The 21362-nt window shown below is 43.1% G+C and overlaps 1 protein-coding gene across 8 annotated transcripts in view; it reads right to left on the bottom strand.

The window, feature by feature from the left end:
* The window catches only part of OGDHL (oxoglutarate dehydrogenase L), a 191740-nt gene that overhangs the window by 89159 nt on the left and 81219 nt on the right, over nt 1-21362 (bottom strand). For 3 of the 8 annotated variants that reach the window (XM_077259345.1, XM_077259343.1, XM_077259344.1), the window contains exons 2-4: nt 17430-17655; nt 7441-7632; nt 5487-5586 (exon numbers count right to left, since the gene is read on the bottom strand). In XM_077259345.1, the coding sequence (XP_077115460.1) occupies nt 5487-5586; nt 7441-7632; nt 17430-17633 (496 nt within the window). In that variant the 5' untranslated portion in view covers nt 17634-17655. Of the gene's footprint in view, nt 1-5304; nt 5587-7440; nt 7633-17429; nt 17656-21362 lie in introns of all 8 variants that reach the window. The other 5 variants (XM_077259342.1, XM_077259340.1, XM_077259341.1 and 2 more) reach the window with 2 other exon arrangements.

Genomic DNA, 21362 nt, shown 5'->3' with positions numbered 1-21362 from the left:
GAAGAGCAGCCTAAAGTCACACCCCAAACAACTGTGGGACCAAAGCCCCCTCATAAAATTCAGTGCTAAATAAAAAAGCCCACGTCTCTTGAACTGTTGATTAAAAAAAACAAAAAAACACAATACTTAGGAGAGCAGCGGGAACAAAATAAGCCGTTGTGACATAGTGCCAGGTCCCTGTAGGAACGTCTGTAACACCCGAGCCCCTAGCAGAAGGCGCCCACATCGCTGTTGCCAGCTGATCTGCATACTCATCCTTGTATACAAATTTTGAACAGGGGCCCATAGGACTCCAGTGAAATCTCGGCATCTCACCCATTTCTAAGAAACGTTAATGCATGTATTGCTTGTCTCAGAAGCAGTCTGATGTTCATTTGTGCACAGATGTGAATGTAAAGGTTATACGGAGAAGCTCTCCAATGTCAGCATGTTGACCAAGCTGCTAAATAATGAATCACAGGAGAGCGGAATACGCATGAAATCCCTAATAAATATTCAAAAAAAGTTCAGACACATACAGACGAAATCCAGAAGCTTACTATACACATAGACACACATCACTCTTAGGCTATGTGAACATGATGCGGATTTGCTGAAGCAGCGGATTTTTCAGCACAGAAACGCAGCAGATCCGCACTGTGATGTACAGTATAATGTTATTCGACTCCCCCTGACGAAGGCACGTTGCCGAAACGCGCGTAGGGGCAGTGGCACCTTCTCCTGAGCATCGGTAAGGATTCATTTACTAATGTTACCTGTTATCTAATGTTTAAATGCTTTGCCATCATATGTATTGCTAAATAGTGATAACCTGGGCATGCCATTATGGCCTGATGATTCCTGCTGATGATTTGAGGCATTGATACTGCTCTAAGTGTTTCACTTATAACTATATTGGTAATAGCAATACGCTTGTTTGGATATCATTACTCTGTACTATGCTGTTTGCTCAGAAGGGGTGCCACCTATGTTTGTTTAGCTCATGTACCAAGCACTTTTGTTGCTACAGTTTTTAAAAATTTGTATATGTAAAAGTTTAAACTTATTCCAATAAAGATTGTCATATTTTGTTCTATATACGCATTTCCCTTATATGTTTTCAGCGACTGAAACTATGCCCTTATCTGAAATTCTGCAGCATTTCAGAAGTAAAACATATGACTGGAATCATGCAGCCACAGTCTGATACATGCTGACTGTGGAACAGGCAGCATGTATCAACTGACACCTTATTTCATCGTTAGGTCGGTGTGTATCGTTGTGTTTGACAGCAAAAGCAACAATGCCTGCAATGTTTTACAATGGTAACCAGGGTAAAATATCGGGTTACTAAGCGCAGGGCCGCGCTTAGTAACCCGATATTTACCCTGGTTACCATTGTAAAAGTAAAAAAAAACCACTACATACACACATTCTGATGTCTGTCACGTCCCCCGCCGACGGCTTCCCTGCACTGAATGTGTCAGCGCCGGCCGGCCGTAAAGCAGAGCACAGCGGTGACGTCACCGCTGTTACTGCCGGCGCCGCTGACACATTCAGGGTAAATATCGGGTTACTAAGCGCGGCCCTGCACTTAGTAACCCGATGTTTACCCTGGTTACCCGGGTGCTGCAGGGGGACTTCGGCATCGTTGAAGACAGTTTCAACGATGCCGAAGTCGTTCCCCTGATCGTTGGTCGCTGGAGAGAGCTGTCTGTGTGACAGCTCCCCAGCGGCCTAAACAGCGACGCTGCAGCGATCGGCTCGTTGTCTATATCGCTGCAGCGTCGCTGAGTGTGACGGTACCTTAACTAGAAGCCTCCCTTAATCTGTTAATCAGCCAGGCTGCTAGTTCAGGAATAAAGTGGAGGATATGGAGATGTATCTGCATCATTACACCTTCATGCACTTCCAGACAACTTTAAAATGTGTTTTTTCCCTGATAAAGCAGCACTCTGGGGTCATAAAGGGAACGACTTACTCATATTTTAAAGGGCTACAAAGTCATACTATTTTTTTTTTTTTTTTGGGGGGGGGGGGTAAAGTTTGCCAGGATCCCTTTAAAACAGTTCTCTGGTGAGAGCAAGTTATCACCTATCCATAGTATAAATGATAACTTCTTGATCGTGTAGTTCCGACCAGTGGGACCCGCACCAATCAGCAGAACAAGGAACTTTCATCCCGTTACAATAAAGCTTCAGTGCACATGCTCGATCACCACTCCATTCACTCCCCGAGCGGCTGCCTAGCGCAGCGCTCAGCTTCTCCCAGCAGCTTCATGGAGAATAGATGGAGTGGCAGCTAGCATATGTGCTCAGAACACGAATTTGTGGCCATTACCAATATGCAGTATCACCCGCTTGTTTGTAGTCTGTGGGCAAGCCTGCACTCAGTGGTTCTGTTCTCAAAATGACAACTGATGGGGGAGCACGTCACCAGACCTGTCCATCAGGCTCCGCCAATTGAAAAATTATACATACGTGAAAGCGGCTTTTTAAATGGAGATGGAGGGGCTAATCTTATTATATAAATTACCTTGTAATGTCTTCACATCCTGTTCCGTCCAGATTGTCCGGATCCCAGAATTCCAAGCGGCGGAAGTTCACCGACTGCCATACTGGGACACCCAAGTGATGGTGTCTCAATATGGAAATATGGAAACTGCTGGTGGTACCAGAGTCTTGCGTGCTACCAACAGCGGAACACCGGCGCACCACACACTGTATACGCCGTACACACCAACACACATACACATACTGTATACGCCATACACAGCCTCTTGCACGGTACCACCAGCGGAACACCGTCGCAAAGACGCCGCCGCTGGGATCAGCCGAATCATTTACTGACCGCCGCCATCTTTGTGCAGGAGGAGTGCATGTGCAGTTTTTATGTGACCGCCACCATCTGTGTGCACAAGGATGGCGGAGGTCTGATTTACTGAGTTAAACATTCAGCTGATCCCGGTGGCAGATGCGCGACGTGTCCAGAGGCAGAGGAAGCCGGTCACAATAAAAGGGTTTTCCCACGAACGAAAGTTCATTTTAAAAATGGTCTGTGTCTGACCATGTACGGAGCATTCCACATCTCTGTGGCAGGGGAGGAAGCAAAAGACAATACTGACATTACAGCAGGGGATCGCAGTGGATTCATTTTGTGAGGTAAAACATTTCACTGACTATTTTTTTTAAATATTTTACCTCACAAAATGTATCCTCTGCGATCTCCTGCTTTAATGTCAGTATTTTCTTTTGCTTCTTCACCTGCGCAGGAGCTGTGGTATGTTCTTTACACGGTCAGACAATTTTTAAAATGAACTTTTGTTCATGGGGAAAACCCCTTAAAAAAGCAAAATATCAACGCCAAGATGGCTCCTTCTAAAAAGTAAGCCAATGACAATGAAAGGAAAGCAGCAAAGGCACAACGTCAAAGACAACAACGGGCAAATGAGACTCTTGAAGAGCAACAGCATCGCTGGGACAAAAACAATGCAGAGAGAGTGGATAGGTGGGTGAGCACATGGGGGAAAGATTCTCAACGCTGCAAAGCCTGCCCCCATCGTGACACTACCGCCCTCCCAATGCTATCACATCGGGCCTCCATCTAGTGCACATGATATTTGTGCAATGAACAAGGATGACTGTGCTAATAAGTACAGGAAAAGAGCCCATTAGTTCTGGCCCAAATTTTAGGACACAACACAGTTATTGAACTGAAGATAAAGATTTGGGAGAAATCTGTCCTTTTACAACTTTCTCTAAAGTTAATGTGATACCCTTAAGGCTATGTGCACACTAGCAGCATTTGGTCAGTGTTTTCCATCAGTATTTGAGGCCCCATACACACGTTCAGGAATTGATGCAGAAAATTCCTGGGAAAATCCTGACATTTCTGCCGGTTTTCTGCATGAAAACCGCATGCGTTTTTTAATGCGTTTTTTGCGCGGTTTTGACGCGTTTTTGACGCGTTTTTGTCGCGGTTTTTCCCAAACATTTCCCAATGCATTAGACAGTGGAAAAACCGCGAAAAAAACGCAAAATTAATGAGCATGTCCGGATTTTTACCGCAATGCGTTTTTCATGCGGAAAAACGCACATCATGTGCACAGAAATTGCGGATTTCATTAAAAATGATAGGATGCTTAATGTATGCAGATTATTTGCAGTTTTATAGCGTTTTTATAGCGCAAAAACGCTAAAAAACCGCAAATAATCTGCACTGTGTGAACATAGCCTAAGCCAAAACCAGGAGTGGAACAATTAGAGGAAAAGTATAATAGAAACATATGCACCACTTCTGTATTTATCACCCACTCCTGGTTTTGGCTTACAAATACTGATATAAAATACTGCTAGTGTGACGGCAGCCTGAGAGCTGAGCGCATTGTGAGAGATCTGGAAGTGTTTGTAATGATACATAACACAGCTCTGCTGTTTCTGAGTGATTGTTTGTGTATTAGTGTATTGATCCCTGTTTACAATTAATCAACATTATGCAGAGTACACTGACAGGCAAAGATTTGCACCTTAATTTACATCGGGATCTGGTGTATATATTGCATAGTCTGTCAGGCAGTGGGTAGCGCAGCTCTTCAACAAAGTCCCGTTTACTTTTTCAAAAGTAGTAAGAATGGCATAAACCAAAGAGATGTTCATTTTTGTGCAAAACTTGTTGCTCCACAGGTTATTTTTTTTTTGTGGGGGGGGGGGTATTTTGTGTCTATAGGTTACATTTTGAAAAGGCATAAAAAAATATTCAGAAAATACTGTCCACTGACTCAAAAGAGGGGGAAAAAACCCTACAAAACAAGGAAGGTTTCAATACAAGCCAACATTAGGCATGAAGAAAAAGCTTGCAGAACAAAAACACTGCTAAAAAAAGTCAAAAATATAACGTTTTTCTGGAAAGGATACTACACATTTAAGCCAAAATAAACAGTTCCTACTGCACACTCGACTGACAGAACAACATGGTGGACATAAAACATAGGCTTTATTACCTATACATGTAGCCATTATTCACGTCAAGTAAATAAGCACGTAACTTTAGGTTTACAAAATTTTATATTTTCCGTAAATGAAAAAAGAAAAAAAAAAGAAAAAAAAGGTTATGGCTACATCTATAAGCAAAGGCAAAAAATATTGCTATAATCACTAAACAAAGCAAAATCAAAACACATGGCATAAGTGAGTAATCCGCGCTATCATCTACTATGCAGGAAAGCACATAGAGCGAGAAACACAGCAATATCACAGAGAAGGCACAAAACCACCAACAGCACTCGTGTCACTGCCTTCAAGACAATTTACAGTCCTGAACGCTCACCAAGTTTATCAAGTGTAGTGATTAGATCAGACGGAACAAAAGAGTCCAAGTCGGCATCCAAAATTCCAAGAGGGTCCAGCTGAGCCACATGATGTCCACGGATCTGTCCAATTTGAAGAGGTAGGCCAAAGAAAACAAAAATCACAAAATAGGGTCATCAAGTGGCCTAGTATGCTGCTTACCAATGTCTGTGTGCCCCACTGAGTCTTCATCCACAGAATCACCAAAAAAGACTTGATTAATTCCTAATGGATCCAAACTTGCAGCATGGTGTCCTCTGATCTGCAAGTAAGGACAAGACTGCTGGCTGAATCCGCTGCCTTACACTGAGCCATTACACCCATCACCAGGCCGCTAGAAGTCCGTTTTAAATTAATTACATTAACTACATAAAAATGATGTATGAAATTTTCCTTCCATAAATTTAAAAGAACATTTCTACAGCTCTCTCAAATTCAAGTCATTTCTGTTTATTTAGGTTTGGAAGAGAAAAAGAGTCTCCTTGAGGAAACCACAGCTGTATTGGCAATGCTCCATGTGAATAACATGCAAACTAATTCTTTGTAAGAAAAAAATCCATCTACATCTCAGAGGTGCCTCCAATGGGAAGTAACAACATTGTATGTCAATGTATGACCCATTAATGAGCCCTGCAACATGACTAAGGAACCTGCTCTGCATGGATGAGGGAAACGTAGGTCTAAATCGTTGTCTGCAGAAGGCCATCTGACTTGGCTAATGGTCCTAGTCATAGAGTGTAGTTCGCAAAAGGGTCAAACATGGACTTTCCACTTATAGGAGGTATTGCACTGAATTTTCAAGACAGTTGCAAGATGGCTCAGTGGCTACACATTTGCATTGAAGCATGGAGGAGCTGAACGTGAATCTGACCACACATATTACTATGGAGAACTGGAACTATGTACAAGAAACACTGAGCACCTTCCGAAATAAAAAAAGGTATACTTAAAAGTAAAAGGAGTTGAAAATCTCTGACCTAAAAAGTAATGAGGTTAAAAACAAGCAGCGGAAAACAGAGGGAGCCTGTCAGCAGCATTGTGCACAGTGACCTACAGACAGTGTCAGGTCGGCGCCGTTATACGGATTACAATGATACCTGGGATGATGAAATCCATCTTGTGGTTGTTGCTTAATCTTTATATTCAGTTGATGAGATGAGACTTCGGGGCGGTCTTCATGTGGTGCTCTGCTTAGCTATTCATCTGTATGGCTTCTGACAGGTTATTGATCCCTCAGTGACTTGCCCCCTATTTTGCATCCTGAATATAATATGGTTTGAAAAAAGTTTTTTAAAAATTCACATTCTTCAGGCAGAAGGCGGTGCCTGCACTGTGGCAGGATACAGGGGATAATATGCATATTTTTTGCTATATTTAGATCGTTTTAATATTTTTTTTTCCAAACAAAATGGCGCCGTTGGCCGTGCCTGTGCAGTAGCATCTGTCACGTCCTGATAGAGGATGCTGGCTGGCGCCGCCGTCACCATCTTGATGAAGCCTCATTTATTTTTTCCCTGTCAAGATGGTGCTGGCAGCAGCGACTGAACTGTCGCGGCCGCTGGCGCAATTTTTTGGAAAAAAAAATAAAAAATCTTAAACAAAATTATATGTGTAAATAAAAAGAAAATATGCATTTTATCTCCTGTATCATGCTACAGCGCAGGCGCTGCTGCCGCCGCCTGCCTGATGAATGAGATTTTTAATTTTTTCCCCAAACCATATTATATTCAGTATGTAAAATAGGGGGCATGTCACTGAGGGATAAGTGACCTGTCATAAGCCATCAGTATGAATATCTGAGCAGAGCACCACATGAAGACCACCCTACCCCCACAAAGGCACGAGAATCTCATTAACTGAAAATAAAGATTAAACAACAACCACAAGACGGATTTCATCACCCAGGTATCACTGTAATCAGTATAACGGCGCCGACCTGACACTGCCTGTAGTTTACTGAGCACAATCCTGCTGACAGGTTCCCTTTAAGGCAACAAATAGACTAATCTTATGTGTATTTACCTGATGGACAACTAGAATTTGAAACTCAGTTAAATTATGTAACCTAGCAAAAAAGTCATTTTCCAGGGATGTCATTTTGCTTTAAGGAGCTTACCTGGTATGCTCTGATTAATGACTGCACTGCCAGATGGTCCTCCACCAGTTTCTCGGCTTTGGCCGGAGCCATAGCAAGACCTTGGCTGCGAATCAGCAATGCTTTATTTTGCATATCTGCAGCATTCGCTATCTGATGGGCTTCACCTGGCGAGGCATCGGCATCAGCATTGCGGAAAAAAGAATCCCATGACTGTTCACAGAAAAACAAAACAAAATGAAAACAAGTAATCTTATTGAATGTTATTTGGAAACCTAATTTACTACTTAATGCGGATTGAAGAACATTCAATAGCAGCACATACTGCATAATCACGAAGGCAATTCAATTGGTCATAAAATAGGCTAGTAAAACGATAAGTGACCATTAGGAAAATTACTGAAGAAATAAATTAAGGTAATCAGTGAAGTCATGACTTAGCATTATTTAAAAGGAATCTGTCAGCAGGATTTGGCCTTTTAATCTAAGAGCACCATGATGGTAGAGACCCCGATTCCAGCAATGTGTCACTTACTCAGCAGCTTGCTGTAGTTTCAATATAATTAGTGTATTATCACCAGGAGATTGTTCCTGCAGGACTAGTTGTCTTGTGCCAGCAGGGTGGATAAAAATCAATGTTTTTTTAAAAAAAATCAAAAAAATCGGATTTTTTTGATTTAAATCGGATTTTTTTGATTTAAATCGGATTTTTTTCAATAAACTGCTTTTTGAGGAAAATATTTTACCATCCAAAGGTTCTTCCATCATGAGATAAAGCTGAGTTGTTTAACTCAGTAGAATAAAGGCTGTATATGTGTAACATTCACAATGCCATGCTCTTCCAGAGGTTTCTGTAGGATGCTGACTATCCAACAAGTTTGGGCATGTCAACTGAATGGAAAAAGAAACTAAACCAAAAGTGAAACCAAGCTAGAAGTGTGGAATTAAAGGGGCAGTATGAACAAAATGTGGAGGCTATTAATAGTTTATACAATTAAGACATGCTGCTTTTAAACACCTACCTATTGCCATATAGTAAAACAAAAAAGATTTTTACTTACTTTGGGGTCCCCCCCTCACCCTGGCGTTAGATCGTTGCCCCTAGTTTCGTCCGTGTAACTATGGGCGCACATGCGCACTGCTCTCACTTCTCATTTTAATCGTGATTTATATTAAAAAAAACCTTTTGATTTAAATCAGTGATTTAAATCATGATTAAAATCATGATTTAAATCGATCCGATTTAAATAGAAAAAAATCTTTTGATTTAAATCGTGATTTAAATCATGATTTAAATCGGCGTGATTTAAATCAATCCACCCTGTGTGCCAGGCCGTCCAGCCAATTTGTGGAACCCTGCCCCACCTACAGTGTACGCAGGAAGCTGTCAATCAATTGTGTGTGTGGGGGGGGGGCGGAAGGTGTTGAGAGTTCACTTTTATATTTGGATAAATGGGATCTGATCATATTCCAAGTAGCTGCTAGAGCCATTGACCATAGAGAGGAGTTCTGCAATGAAATCAGAGGAGAGAACCTGAATTATTCCCCTCTAAAACACAAGTTGGAGGTGGCATGGAGAAATATTACAGGGCTGTTAAATAAACCTCCAGCTGTATCATCGTGTAAAAACCATGGGCCACAGACATACACTCCTAGACTGAAGAGTTCCACTATGTAATGCCTTTCAGGCCGACAGGGCTCCTGGTCATAGAACAAGTGAACAGGAGACAGGTTTATACAATAGCATTATGGACTCTAATGACTGCAACTAGTTCCATCTGGTCGGCGAGTCACTGGTTCACACACAATAGGAGAACCAAGCACGATTCACCTAGGTAATATCTATTCAAACGTACAAATGCAGGATGTGGCTCGCGGGCCGTACTTTGCCCAGACCTGCAAGTGGCCAATCCGTGGTGGGGGCACGGGTACACAGATTAGCTGGACTGCCTGGCAAAGGACACCTAATCCAGCAGTGATAATCTCCCGCTAATAAAACTGCTCATAAGCTTGTACTGAAACTACATGATGCTGCTGAGAAAGCGACACGACCCTGGGAATCAGGCTCTCTTCCTCTACATCACATATGCTGCTTGCACAACAGTAGAAACCTGCTGACAGATTCCTCTTAAATGCTTTACCGCAGTAGAGGAGGATATTAGATATCACTGTGTTCTGGCTATACTATGTAGAGGAAAGAAGAAACAAGTGAAGATTTTACAAGTCTATTATGTGTAGTATTTGTGCTGTGGAATACTTGAAGACTTGTTTGTTGCACAACTACATTTTTGGTTTGGGTTAACATCAGGATTATGATGTCCAAAAAGCCTACTATAAGTGGTCTCACTTTGATTATGATATTTCAATTCAGTGTAACATTTGCATTGATTTGAGAACATTTTCCTACCAGGAACTCCCTTAACATGTACAGAGTAACCAGATCTCCTGTCCAAAATTGCAGTCATGTGAACATGACCTCCGAGAGCAAGAAGTAAAAAGCAAACGTTACTTGATTACTAGAACGTCTCTGGCCGAGCTGGAAATCCAAGGAGGAATACACAATCAAAATACAGGCGTAAGGCACGTTGTAGCTGGATGCCGGACCCTCAGTTACCAAATTCACAGAATCATCTGGCACGAGCAGCGGGAACGGTTTGCTAGGTTTTTTTAGAAATAAATCTACAGCCCCCAAATTGCTACCCTTACTTTTACTTGCACGTTCAGTGTGGAGACAGGCCAAGAATCGAGCAGGTTTTACTCATGTTATAGATGAAGTGCTAATATAGGGGAGTCCGTATTTCTTGACATTGATCAGTCTTGCCCTTTTTGGGGGCGCTGGCAATGTCCGCTCGTTGAAAGATATTTATGAAGGAGATGTACTAAGGTTATTTCAGAAGGTGCAACCTAAATTCCAGATTCCGAGGTCCCAATTCTTCAGGCATCTACAGCTCAGGGGGCGCTTCAGTCCCATCTGCGCAATCTGTATAAGGACAGGCATAGGCAGTCTACGAGGTCTCATATCCAATTTATATACATACAGTAGTTACCATTAACAGGCTTGGATCTAAATCCACTGATTGTAAGGGATACATGAATATTAGGAATCCAGAGTCCCCAAGAGGAGGAATGGGAGAGGATTCTGGAGTCTCCTACTCTTGTTTCCCCTTCCGCCAATAACAAAACGATTCAACTCTATATTATCCATCAGTCATATCTTACCCATCTCAAGTTGTTCTGAATGGGGCGGTCTCCTACTTACAAATGACTGTGCTTTCATACCCCCGATACAGACTTTGTATGATTTGAGCTTGCCTAATTGTTTCATCCTTTGGAGTGAGGTGACCACTCTTATCCTCCTTAATATCTATTCCAGTTCCACGTCATCCACTAATGTGTCTATTTCAGGTACTAGACAAAGATATCTGTGATCACTATATTAAAGGGCCACTGTCACCCCCTCCAGCCGTTATAAACTAAAAGAGCCACCTTGTGCAGCAGTAATGCTGCATTCTAACAAGGTGGCTCTTTTAGTTTTTGGTTCAAGTATTCCCAAAATAAAGCGTTTTGAAACTAAGCCAAAATACCGGTCTCTAGCCAGGGAGGCGGGTCCTCACTCCCCAGCTTGAACCGCTACTCTGCCGTCACTCCAATCTTCAGGGGCTTTCGTCGCCGCCCCCCTCAGCGCTGTTTACGCTTCAAAACCGGCGCCTGCGCTGTGTACTACTGTGCTGCGCAGGCGCAGTGAGCTCTGGCCATCTGACGTCACGGCCAGGCTTGCAGACTGCGCCTGTGTGGCCGCCCTGCTTGTGAATCCCAGCCCCGCACTCTGCATAATGCATAACACAGTGCGGGGCTGGGATTCCAAAGGTGGGTGGCCGCACTGCCCGCACAGGCGCAGTCTGCAAGCCTGGCTGGGACATCTAGATTTATAAAAATGGTCCGAATAGAAAAGCAAATATTAATTTAAATCTCTTTGAATCAGAACTAAAGAGATAACATTTCTGCAGATAGCACGAGTCATTCTATCAGTATTCCATACATGTCATCCTAATGGATTACATATTAGACATGAAATATCAATTACAAGATATACACCAGTTATCAATTCTTATGTGAATCGCACTTGGATCCCATGTGTGTGACTCACCGACCAGATGTAACGACTGGTTACGTGTGCTGTAACTATACGCCATATTGGCCTGAAACACGTGATATACTGGAACTCGGGTCTACGGGCCGTGGTTTTTCCAAGATAATAAAGCTGGAGATTTATTTTACAACACTGCGGATTCTGGCTCATTTATTCTTTTGGACTCGCTGGGTCGGAACCTTGCTTTTCCACTACAAGGGGTGAGCTAACAATTTTGCTTTGTCTATGTATGGAATCATTTTACATCCATCTACATAAAATATTGACCATCCACATATTTACCCTGCAGAAAAGGTCACATTACACAAGTCCAATTTTTAGGCTATGTGCACATGTCAGGATTTCTGGCAGAAATTTTCCTGACAAAAACCGGACATTTCTGCCAGAAATCCGCATGCGTTTTTACCGCGATTTTACAGCGTTTTTAGTGCGTTTTTTCCAAATGCATAGAATCGCGGTAAAAATGCGGAAAATCCGCAAAATTAATGAACATGCTGCTTTTTTTACCGCGATGCGTTTTTTTTGCGGAAAAAAAATGCATCATGTGCACAAAACATGCAGAATGCATTCTAAATGCTAGAATGCATAATGTATGCGTTTTTAATGAGTTTTTATAGCGTTTTTATCGTGAAAAAAAACGCGAAAAAACCTTAACGTGTGCACATAGCCTTAGAGTTTTCTAGTCCTAGCTAATACTCAGGGGTCCTGAGCAGGGGCCGGTGTATATGACGTCCAGGTGCCCGAATACAATGGACAGGAGAGGTTTCTATGATCCATACAGCTTTATTTTACCTAACTGCAGAGTAGAGCGATAGAATAAATGATAATATTAAATCTGGAAAATGAAACGTTTGAATAAAACAGGTTGTGGTGAAAGGATTAAGTTGTAGGATGTACAATAAATAATTCAGACAATTGGGGGGGGGGGGGAATTTACTGAGCTGCAAAGATTGATTCCTGGTCTGAATCATGTCTCCAAATAGAATTAATATGCCCCAGACAAAGGACCGCTGGAACAAACCTGTTTAAAGTCACATTGAGAAGCTTAAAATGCTTGAGTATCATTCAGACAGAAATACATCAATGTCATAAATAGAGTTAATGGAAGATTTTGCCATCAGGCCTAAAATGCTTTATAAAACAGGCTTTCAGGAGAATAATGCCAATGCTAGAGACGTCTCTGGAATAAAAGAAACCCTCAATATAAAAATGAAAACTCATTTCACAAAAGGTCAAAAATAGACTAAAAGGAAAGCGAAAAGTATACCTAACAATAATACAATACATATGGGCATCAGGGGCACAGAGGCATTATACAGGCCACCCAACCACATCCAAAGATGTCCAAACAGCTCACAACAGAAAGGAGCAACACTCTGCTTATCAGTTCCACTAGCTTCTTGTTTACCAGGTTCCAGCAATGACGCGATGTGTTGACACACAAGCGCTGCTGCCAATCACTGGCTGTATCAGTGTTCATGCGTTCCATGAATACATAGTCAATGGAGTCGGATGAACAGAGATCTATGCGAGACCAGTGAAAAGTCAGAGGAGTGGCAGATAGTGAGGTCTTAGGCCTCAAGTCGTTTAGACGGATGTTGTGCACGCAAGCCTTAATGAAAGAGGCGCATCTTACCTCAGCGACTCCATTCATTATGAGGTGGGGGCACTTAAACAATTAGGTGCACATTACAAGTGCCAACCGCTTCCAGCAGAAACGTTACTCCAGTGAGGGACTGGAGTACATTCCTGGTGTAAGTTATACAGCTAAAGTAGCTGAACTCTTCATGCGCTGAGATGAGCGGGAGTAGCTCTGCCCCATCCATGCTCTGCCTATTTTGGGGTAGCTGGTGAGAACTGGGGTGAAAACACCAGAAGTCACAATATTTTTGCACAACTTCTGAGATGTACAAAAATATTGCGACTTATTAAAGGTATTTTACACCAAAATTCAGATGTATCTACTTTAATGAATTGGCCACTTATTCCTTTTGTTATTGTACTCCAAAATCAATCAATCAATGATGTGGCTAAACCAAGGATTTTTGAAACTGTAGAAACACTGCACAGATTCAAGTCACTTATGGGAAGACCACCGCCCCATCTGTGTCTCACCAACTAGGGGGTGCCTCATAGTTTGAGAGGTATGTAGAGAAGTAGAGGAAAAAAAACAGAGTTCCATAGTGTAGAATTTTTTTACAGTATAGATAATCGGTGATAAAGGGGTTGTCCAAGCACCTCATACAACACCCCCACCAATTAGCTGTTATTTGCTCCATCACCCGCCGGACAATCACTTTAGCGTCATCGGTGGCAGCGGGGTCTACACCACAACCCCTATTCTTCTTGGTAGGAGCAGTTATGCAGTACCCAGCAGTGGCCGCTACACACTGAATAAAGTTGTGCTTAGCAGCTCTGTTCAAAGTGTTTTCAATTGTCAGCCGCCAGAGCAAATGACAGTTGGGGGTCCAAACTCCTGGCCACCCACCGATAGGTCATCAATATGTGCTAGTATGATCGCCGTTAGGAAAGATAATACTGTCTGTCTGGAATCTAGAGTGAAAAAAGGAAAAAGGAAAGGGAAAAACAGCCCACTTAGAAGTACAGAATCAGTCCAAGGTATTTTTACCACTTTTTACAGCAACAAAATCAGGTTACAAGGCTGTTTCACCACTATATCAATACCTTCCTGTGGCTAAAGATACAGAGCAGGAGCAGTTTAAATATGTAAAAATTGACATTTAGAGACACTTGTTAATTAATATAGGTGTGTGGTTTTATATATTTTGCCTGTAATACACGGGCTCTAATTCTCTTTTTAATTTTTTCCTTTCCTCCCCTTTAGTTATTTGCCCTCACTTGTGCCCATAAATAACATGGCCACTAGCATGCACTTATGCGATGATGATGTTTATGCTTTTTTTCTTTATGCATATACGATTAGGCAATTTCATCCAGTACATGACACATATACATGTACAGCGAAGTGCGCGTGCTGTCGGCCTCTCCTGGTTGCCTCCGTCCCCGACGGTGTCCTCACGGGGCGTTGCACATCATTGACGTCACTGGAACACTTGTTCTTGACAAGCATCGCACCCAGGACTCCGGAAGTGACAGACCAGCGCCGGAAGCCCCACAGCCACGCGCTGATCACTCGCGGGAAAATGTATCTTCCTTCCAACTTCTGATTGGTGTGAGGCATGATGTCGCAGATGTGTTCAATCGGATTCAGGTCTGGGGAACGGGCGGGCCAGTCCATAGCTTCAATAACTTCATCTTGCAGCAACTGCTGACACTCCAGCCACATGAGGTCTGGCATTGTCCTGCATTAGGAGGAACCCAGGGCCAACTGCACCAGCATATGGTCTCACAAGGGGTCTGAGGATCTCATCTCCGTACCTAACGGCAGTCAGGCTACCTCTAGCGAGCACATGGAGGGCTGTGCGGCCCTCCAAAGAAATGCCACCCCACACCATTACTGACCCACTGCCCAACCGGTCATGCTGAAGGATGTTGCAGGCAGCAGATCACTCTCCACGGCGTCTCCAGACTCTGTAACATCTGTCACATGTGCTCACTTTGAACCTGCTTTCATCTGTGAAGAGCACAGGGCACCAGTGGTGAATTTGCCAATCCTGGTGTTCTGTGGCAAATGCCAAGCGTCCTACACTGTGTTGGGCTTTGAGCACAACCCCCATCTGTGGACGTCGGGCACTCAGACCATTCTCATGGAGTCGGTTTCTAACTGTTTGTGCAGACATGCACATTTGTTGCCTGCAGGAGGTCATTTTGCAGGGCTCTGGCAGTGCTCCTCCTTGCACAAAGGCTGAGGTAGCGGTCCTGCTGCCGGGTTGTTGCCCTCCTACGGCCCCCTCCATGTCTCCTGGTGTACTGGCCTGTCTCCTGGTAGCGTCTCCAGCCTCCGGACACTACACTGACAGACACAGCAAACATTCTTGCCACAGCTCGCATTGATGTGCCATCCTGGAAGAGCTGCACTACCTGAGCCACTTGTGTGGGTTGTAGAGTCCGTCTCATGCTACCACAAGTGTGAAAGCACAACCAACATTCAAAAGTGACCAAAACATCAGCCAGAGAGCATTGGTATTGAGATGTGGTCTGTGGTCTCCACCTGCAGAACCACTCCTTTATTGAGTGTGTCTTGATAATTGCCAATAATTTCCATCTGTTGTCTATTAGATTTGCACAACAGCATGAGAAATGGATTGTCAAACAGTGTTGCTTCCTAAGTGCACAGTTTGATTTCACAGAGGTTTGATTTACTTGGAGCTATATTCTGTTAAGTGTTCCCTTTATTTTTTGAGCAGTGTATTTTTGTATGGGCCCCAGATCATGAGAACAAGTGTATCCTGTAGGGCTTATTTTCCTCTTGTCCATGTGTTTAAGATCAGGGAACTAGATATACTATATCGGTTACATCAGGGAACATCATATGCCTGTATGGTCGCACCATGGTTGCATTGTTATCCTTTGGTTTTTAATAGTGTTTTTTTCACTATATGTGTGGTGTAAATTGTATGTACAATCATTTTTTTGCCCTGATTTTTTTGTATTTAAATTAAGTTCTATTTGAACTTTTGTACAAACAGGGTTTAGACTGAATTTTCTGTGATTTAGCATGCACACATGAGTGACCTTGTGGTTAGGGATGCAAGCTCCCACATGTTCTTTATTTGATATTCATATGTAAAAAAAAATAAAAATAAATAAGTTACGGCTTTCCCTCATATGCATGGGTATATGGTAGACACCAATGCCTGTGCTAGACCTCAGGGTGCCATAACAGCCCATCGGCAAGCCAAGATTGCACCGTGGAAGAGGGACGATGAGAAGTTGGAGAAGGCACTCCCCACTGGCAAACTCCTGTGATTGACAGCAGTATATGAGATGTTAAACTTATAGGACCAATGATGACACTAATCAAAACACCAATCCACATTTGCTAAGTGTTACACTCTAGGAGATATGGCCTAGCAGGAAGGGGTGTAGTTTGCCAGCAAAAAGGGTGAAACCAGTGACAGAAACTCAAACACATCTGGAAACATCTGTAACTGATGCAGTCACGGTTCATTGCAGGCTGCAATCTCAATGGTGGAAGGGTAGCCATAGCCCAAGGCAGCCATAGACATGATATACTGTACATGGGCTACACGCACCATTGAGACTGCGGGGTCACTGCAAGTCACATGTGACTTAATTGTCTTAAAATTGGGACTTAAGTGCGACTTGTCTGCATTTGGCTGTTTCTTTTACAGCAAAAATCAAACCCCTAAAATAGTTGCAGAGAAGATGCACTAATGTTTTTGGTTGCTTGACTTATTTGGTAATTGCTGTCACACAACATGTCTCCATGTAACCACAACCTTATCCTCACTTACATTTCTCACTACATGGTCAGCAGTCAAAAAGACATTTGGCAAGATTTACTAACACTGTCTAATTTATAGACAATGCAAATTTCTACAAGACAGTCTTCAAATTCACCAAATATTATATATATTTTGCCATTCTTATTATCAAACCCTAATGGAATATTGGTGCTAAAGTGGCTGTCTGGGGTTAGAAAATCATGGTGGGTTTGTGTGAGAAGCAGCACCACTACTGACCAAGTGTGGAGACTGGTATTGCAACGCTTAGTAAATGGAACATTATGCCTAACCTATGGTCATGGATGGCCCCATTTCTGACAGAAGCTAGCCATGCTGATCCAGTCCTGGACAATCATTTCTACTCATTGCTGTTTTTAATAGAAAATCTGAGGTGCATGTAACGAGTTTGGAGAAAGCTGCCATCCATTTCTCGTCCAGCATCTGGAAGGAGTCTGCCCCATGCCACTTACCTTATGGACACTTTTTGGATTCTCCAGCCATGCATAGTACATCTCTTCCACATAACTCGAGTTGATTCCACTTAAGAAAGGCTCTTTGGCCCCAGATGACTGTACACAGCAACTCTGTATCCAGGGGGTCTTGGAAATGACATTCTGTTTTGTCAGCAAGCCAATGCAACACGGTTTTAACTTAACAGCAAATGTCCTGATCATCTTGTTTCATTTAGGGATTTACCTAGAAAAAAAAATGAATTAAAAATCATAAAGAAATAGAACTATAAGCTCACACACAACTCTTTAGATTCACACGGGTGCTTGTCTTGTTTTATATATTTATGCATTACACTGAGCCGCGGCCATTCCTTCTCTCAGTGGGTTTGGCAGGATGACGCTTCCTCAATACTCCTGTATATGTTACTTTACATTGGGAAATGGTATAAACATGGTCTTACGATTCCCCAAGGCTAGTGACATTTTGGTAGTCAGCAGGCACAATAGGAAATGAAACGGAAGTATAAAGATAACAAAAAGGTGCAGCTTAGAAATTTGGAGCACAAGTAATAAATGATAATCTCATCACTAGAAACTTGAAAACTTAGAAAAATGTACCACTACTACCATTCTTTTCCAGAAAAATAGTTCAGTGGTCACTGCGGGCTTGAACCACTCACTAGCTGGATAATTTACCACCATTTTGCAAGTCCCCTGTGGACAAAAACTGAATGCATACCTTAACTAAATGGCATCAACTTGTAGAGTAACCCTTTATGGTTACGTAGGGTCAAAAAATCATATTCTTTGCTCTATTCCCCAAACTCTTGAAAAGTGATACTTTACCACTTGGGTTGTAGGAATATTTTCTAATTATTTTACACCCAGTCATCAATCTGTGATAGAGGTTAATACTCTGTTGTATATAAGCCGATGCACAAAATAGGCCAGTCCATAGCTACACATAATAAGAGATAAAATCCAGCATCTGGGGTAAAATTTTCTAAAGCCTTATTTTCTTTAAAAAAAAAAAAAATACAATTACATAAATTGGCAGCTCCAAAGCAAAGTGTAAAACACCAAAACGTTTCTAGCTGAATAGAATTCTTGTTCACTGCATATATTCTCTCATTAGTTTTGTGGCGGGTGAGCTCCTATCACCATTATGAAACCATGGCCTGCAGACAGATGGAGAACATTCCAGCCAGTTCAATAAGGAGAATGTGCTTGGACACCGGACAGGAAGACAGGCTAAGTTTTATAGTTCTTGGTATGTTTCAGGTAGCACCTGGAGTAATGCTGGTAAATGTTACTGAGCTTTTACAACTGCATGTAGCAAACAGTCCATCACATTAAAGGATTAAAATCAGACATGAGCTTTCTCAGTGGCAGAAATGTATTATTTCTTCTGGAATTTGCAGTTAGCTCAGCAGCAGATGACAAGGTCTAGCCCAAATGTAATTGACTGAGGCTAGTCTTCACAATTTCTTTGTGGAATCAGAGGGAAATAAGTAGCAAGTAGTGTTGAGCGATACCTTCCGATATTGAAACGTATTGGTATCTGATTGGATCGGCCGATATTCAAAAAAATATCGGATATCGCCGATACCGATACCCGATACCAATGCAAGTCAATGGGACCAAAATATCGGAATTAAAATAAACCCTTTCTTTCCTTGTAGGTTCATTCTACATGAAGGAAAACAACTAAGAATAATGTAGGATGTATTGGGGGACATGGAGGAGACATTAAAGGCATATAGGTTTAGCCCAATCAAAAGGAATAGCAGGAATTAAAAAAAAAAAAATTTTAAGACGTTCGGAGTTACAAAGATATTGGCTATGTTAAGATTTTTTTTATATTTTGTCAGATATTGATGTTTCACTAATTCCATGCTCTTCACCTTCTTTTTTAATTGTCCGACACTTTCTTCTTCATCATCCTCAGCAGCAGCATCTTTTACATCAACTTCTTCACCTTATTCATCTTCTTCTTCACCTTCTTCCTATTATTCTTTTTTGTTACATTCTTCATATTCTTTTTATTAAACTATTCTTCTTTTTCATATTCTACTTCATCATATTCTTATTTGTGACAGGCATTCCTGTAGTTGTTATCTATAAAAGTTTGAAGATTACACCTTCCGTTCTGCCTGTCACAAGAGTTACAACAGGATTTGTCCGCGTTCAGTTTGGCCTGCAGCAGCAGGCTTTTTCCAGGGGCACCACGAGGAGGAACAGACTCACCCCCATACACAGCTAAAGGTACCGTCACACTAAGCGACGCTGCAGCGATAGCGACAGCAATGCCGATCGCTGCAGCGTCGCTGTTTGGTCGCTGGAGAGCTGTCACACAGACCGCTCTCCAGCGACCAGCGATGCCGAGGTCCCCGGGTAACCAGGGTAAACATCGGGTTGCTAAGCGCAGGGCCGCGCTTAGTAACCCGATGTTTACCCTGGTTACCAGCGTAAAAGTTAAAAAAACAAACAGTACATGCTCACCTGCGCGTCCCCCAGCCTCTGCTTCCTGACGCTGACTGAGCTCCGGCCCTAACAGCACAGCGGTGACGTCACCGCTGTTGCTTTCACTTTCAGTTTAGGGCCGGCGCTTTAGTGTCAGGAAGCAGAGGCTGGGGGACGCGCAGGTGAGTATGTACTGTTTGTTTTTTTAACTTTTACGCTGGTAACCAGGGTAAACATCGGGTTACTAAGCGCGGCCCTGCGCTTGGTAACCCGATGTTTACCCTGGTTACCAGTGTAAAATATCGCTGGTATCGTCGCTTTTGCTGTCAAACACGGCGATACACGGCGACCTAGCGACCAAATAATGTGCAGACCTTCTAGCAGCGACCAGCAATTTCACAGCGGGATCCAGATCGCTGCTGCGTGTCAAATACAGCGATATCGCCATCCAGGTCGCTGCAACGTCACGGATTGCTGGCGATATCGCCTAGTGTGACGGTACCTTTAGTCTTCTGCTTATAATTAAGATATCTTTTGCTCTGATTTTTAGTCTTATGCTTAATGTTCTTCTGCTCTTTGTTCTGCAGCTTCTTGTTCTTCTGCTTCTCGGTCTAAAGGGTCGTCGTCTCCAGGGTCGTCGTCATCTTTGGGGTGGTCTTCAGGGTTGTCGTCTCCAGGGTCGTCGTCTCAGGGGTCGTCGTCGTCTTGGGGTGGTCTTCAGGGTCATCGTCATTAGGGTCTTGAACTTGGAAATGTAGCAGAAGGTACAAGAAGGCTGAGGAAATGCTGAGAACCAGCTGACGGTACTGGAACTCGGATGGCTACACGAAGGTCCAAGAGCCAATGGAACTACCGAGGACCAGCTGACGGTACTGGAACCCGGTTACTAAGCAGGAGGTACCCGTGCCAGAAAGCACTTCCAAGGACCACCTGACGTTGGTGGAACTCGGATACCCAGTAGGAGGCACCTAAGCCAAAGGCTCTGCCTGAAACCAGCTGACGGTACTAGAACCAGGATGGGGAGCAGAAGGTACAAGAGCCAAAGACACTGCCGAGAACCAGCTGACGGTACTGGAACCCGGATGGGTAGCCGAGGGTACAAGAGCCAATGGAACTACCGAGGACCAGCTGACGTTACTGGAACCCGGTTACTAAGCAGGAGGTACCCGTGCCAGAAAGCACTACCAAGGACCACCTGACGTTGGTGGAACTCGGATACCCAGAAGGAGGCACCTAAGCCAAAGGCTCTGCCCGGAACCAGCTGACGGTACTGGAACCAGGGGGACCTATTCAAGATTGTCTTCCTAAGAACCAGCTAATGGTGCTGGAACTCAGCTAGGCAGCAGAAGGTCCACAGTAAAAACAAAAGTTGCTAGGCCGCGAGCCGGCCGTAGTTACCGAAAATCCACAGTCCTAGAGGGGGAGCTTGTCCTATTGGCACTACGGAACCAGCCTTGATTGTCAGTTCCCGCAGCCCACAGAGGAAGC

Source organism: Ranitomeya variabilis, chromosome 4 (genome assembly GCF_051348905.1).
Source record: "Ranitomeya variabilis isolate aRanVar5 chromosome 4, aRanVar5.hap1, whole genome shotgun sequence".
Lineage (NCBI taxonomy): Eukaryota > Metazoa > Chordata > Amphibia > Anura > Dendrobatidae > Ranitomeya > Ranitomeya variabilis.
The sequence above is the reverse complement of the archived record's forward strand: the minus strand, read 5'-3'. Positions and strand labels throughout refer to the sequence as shown.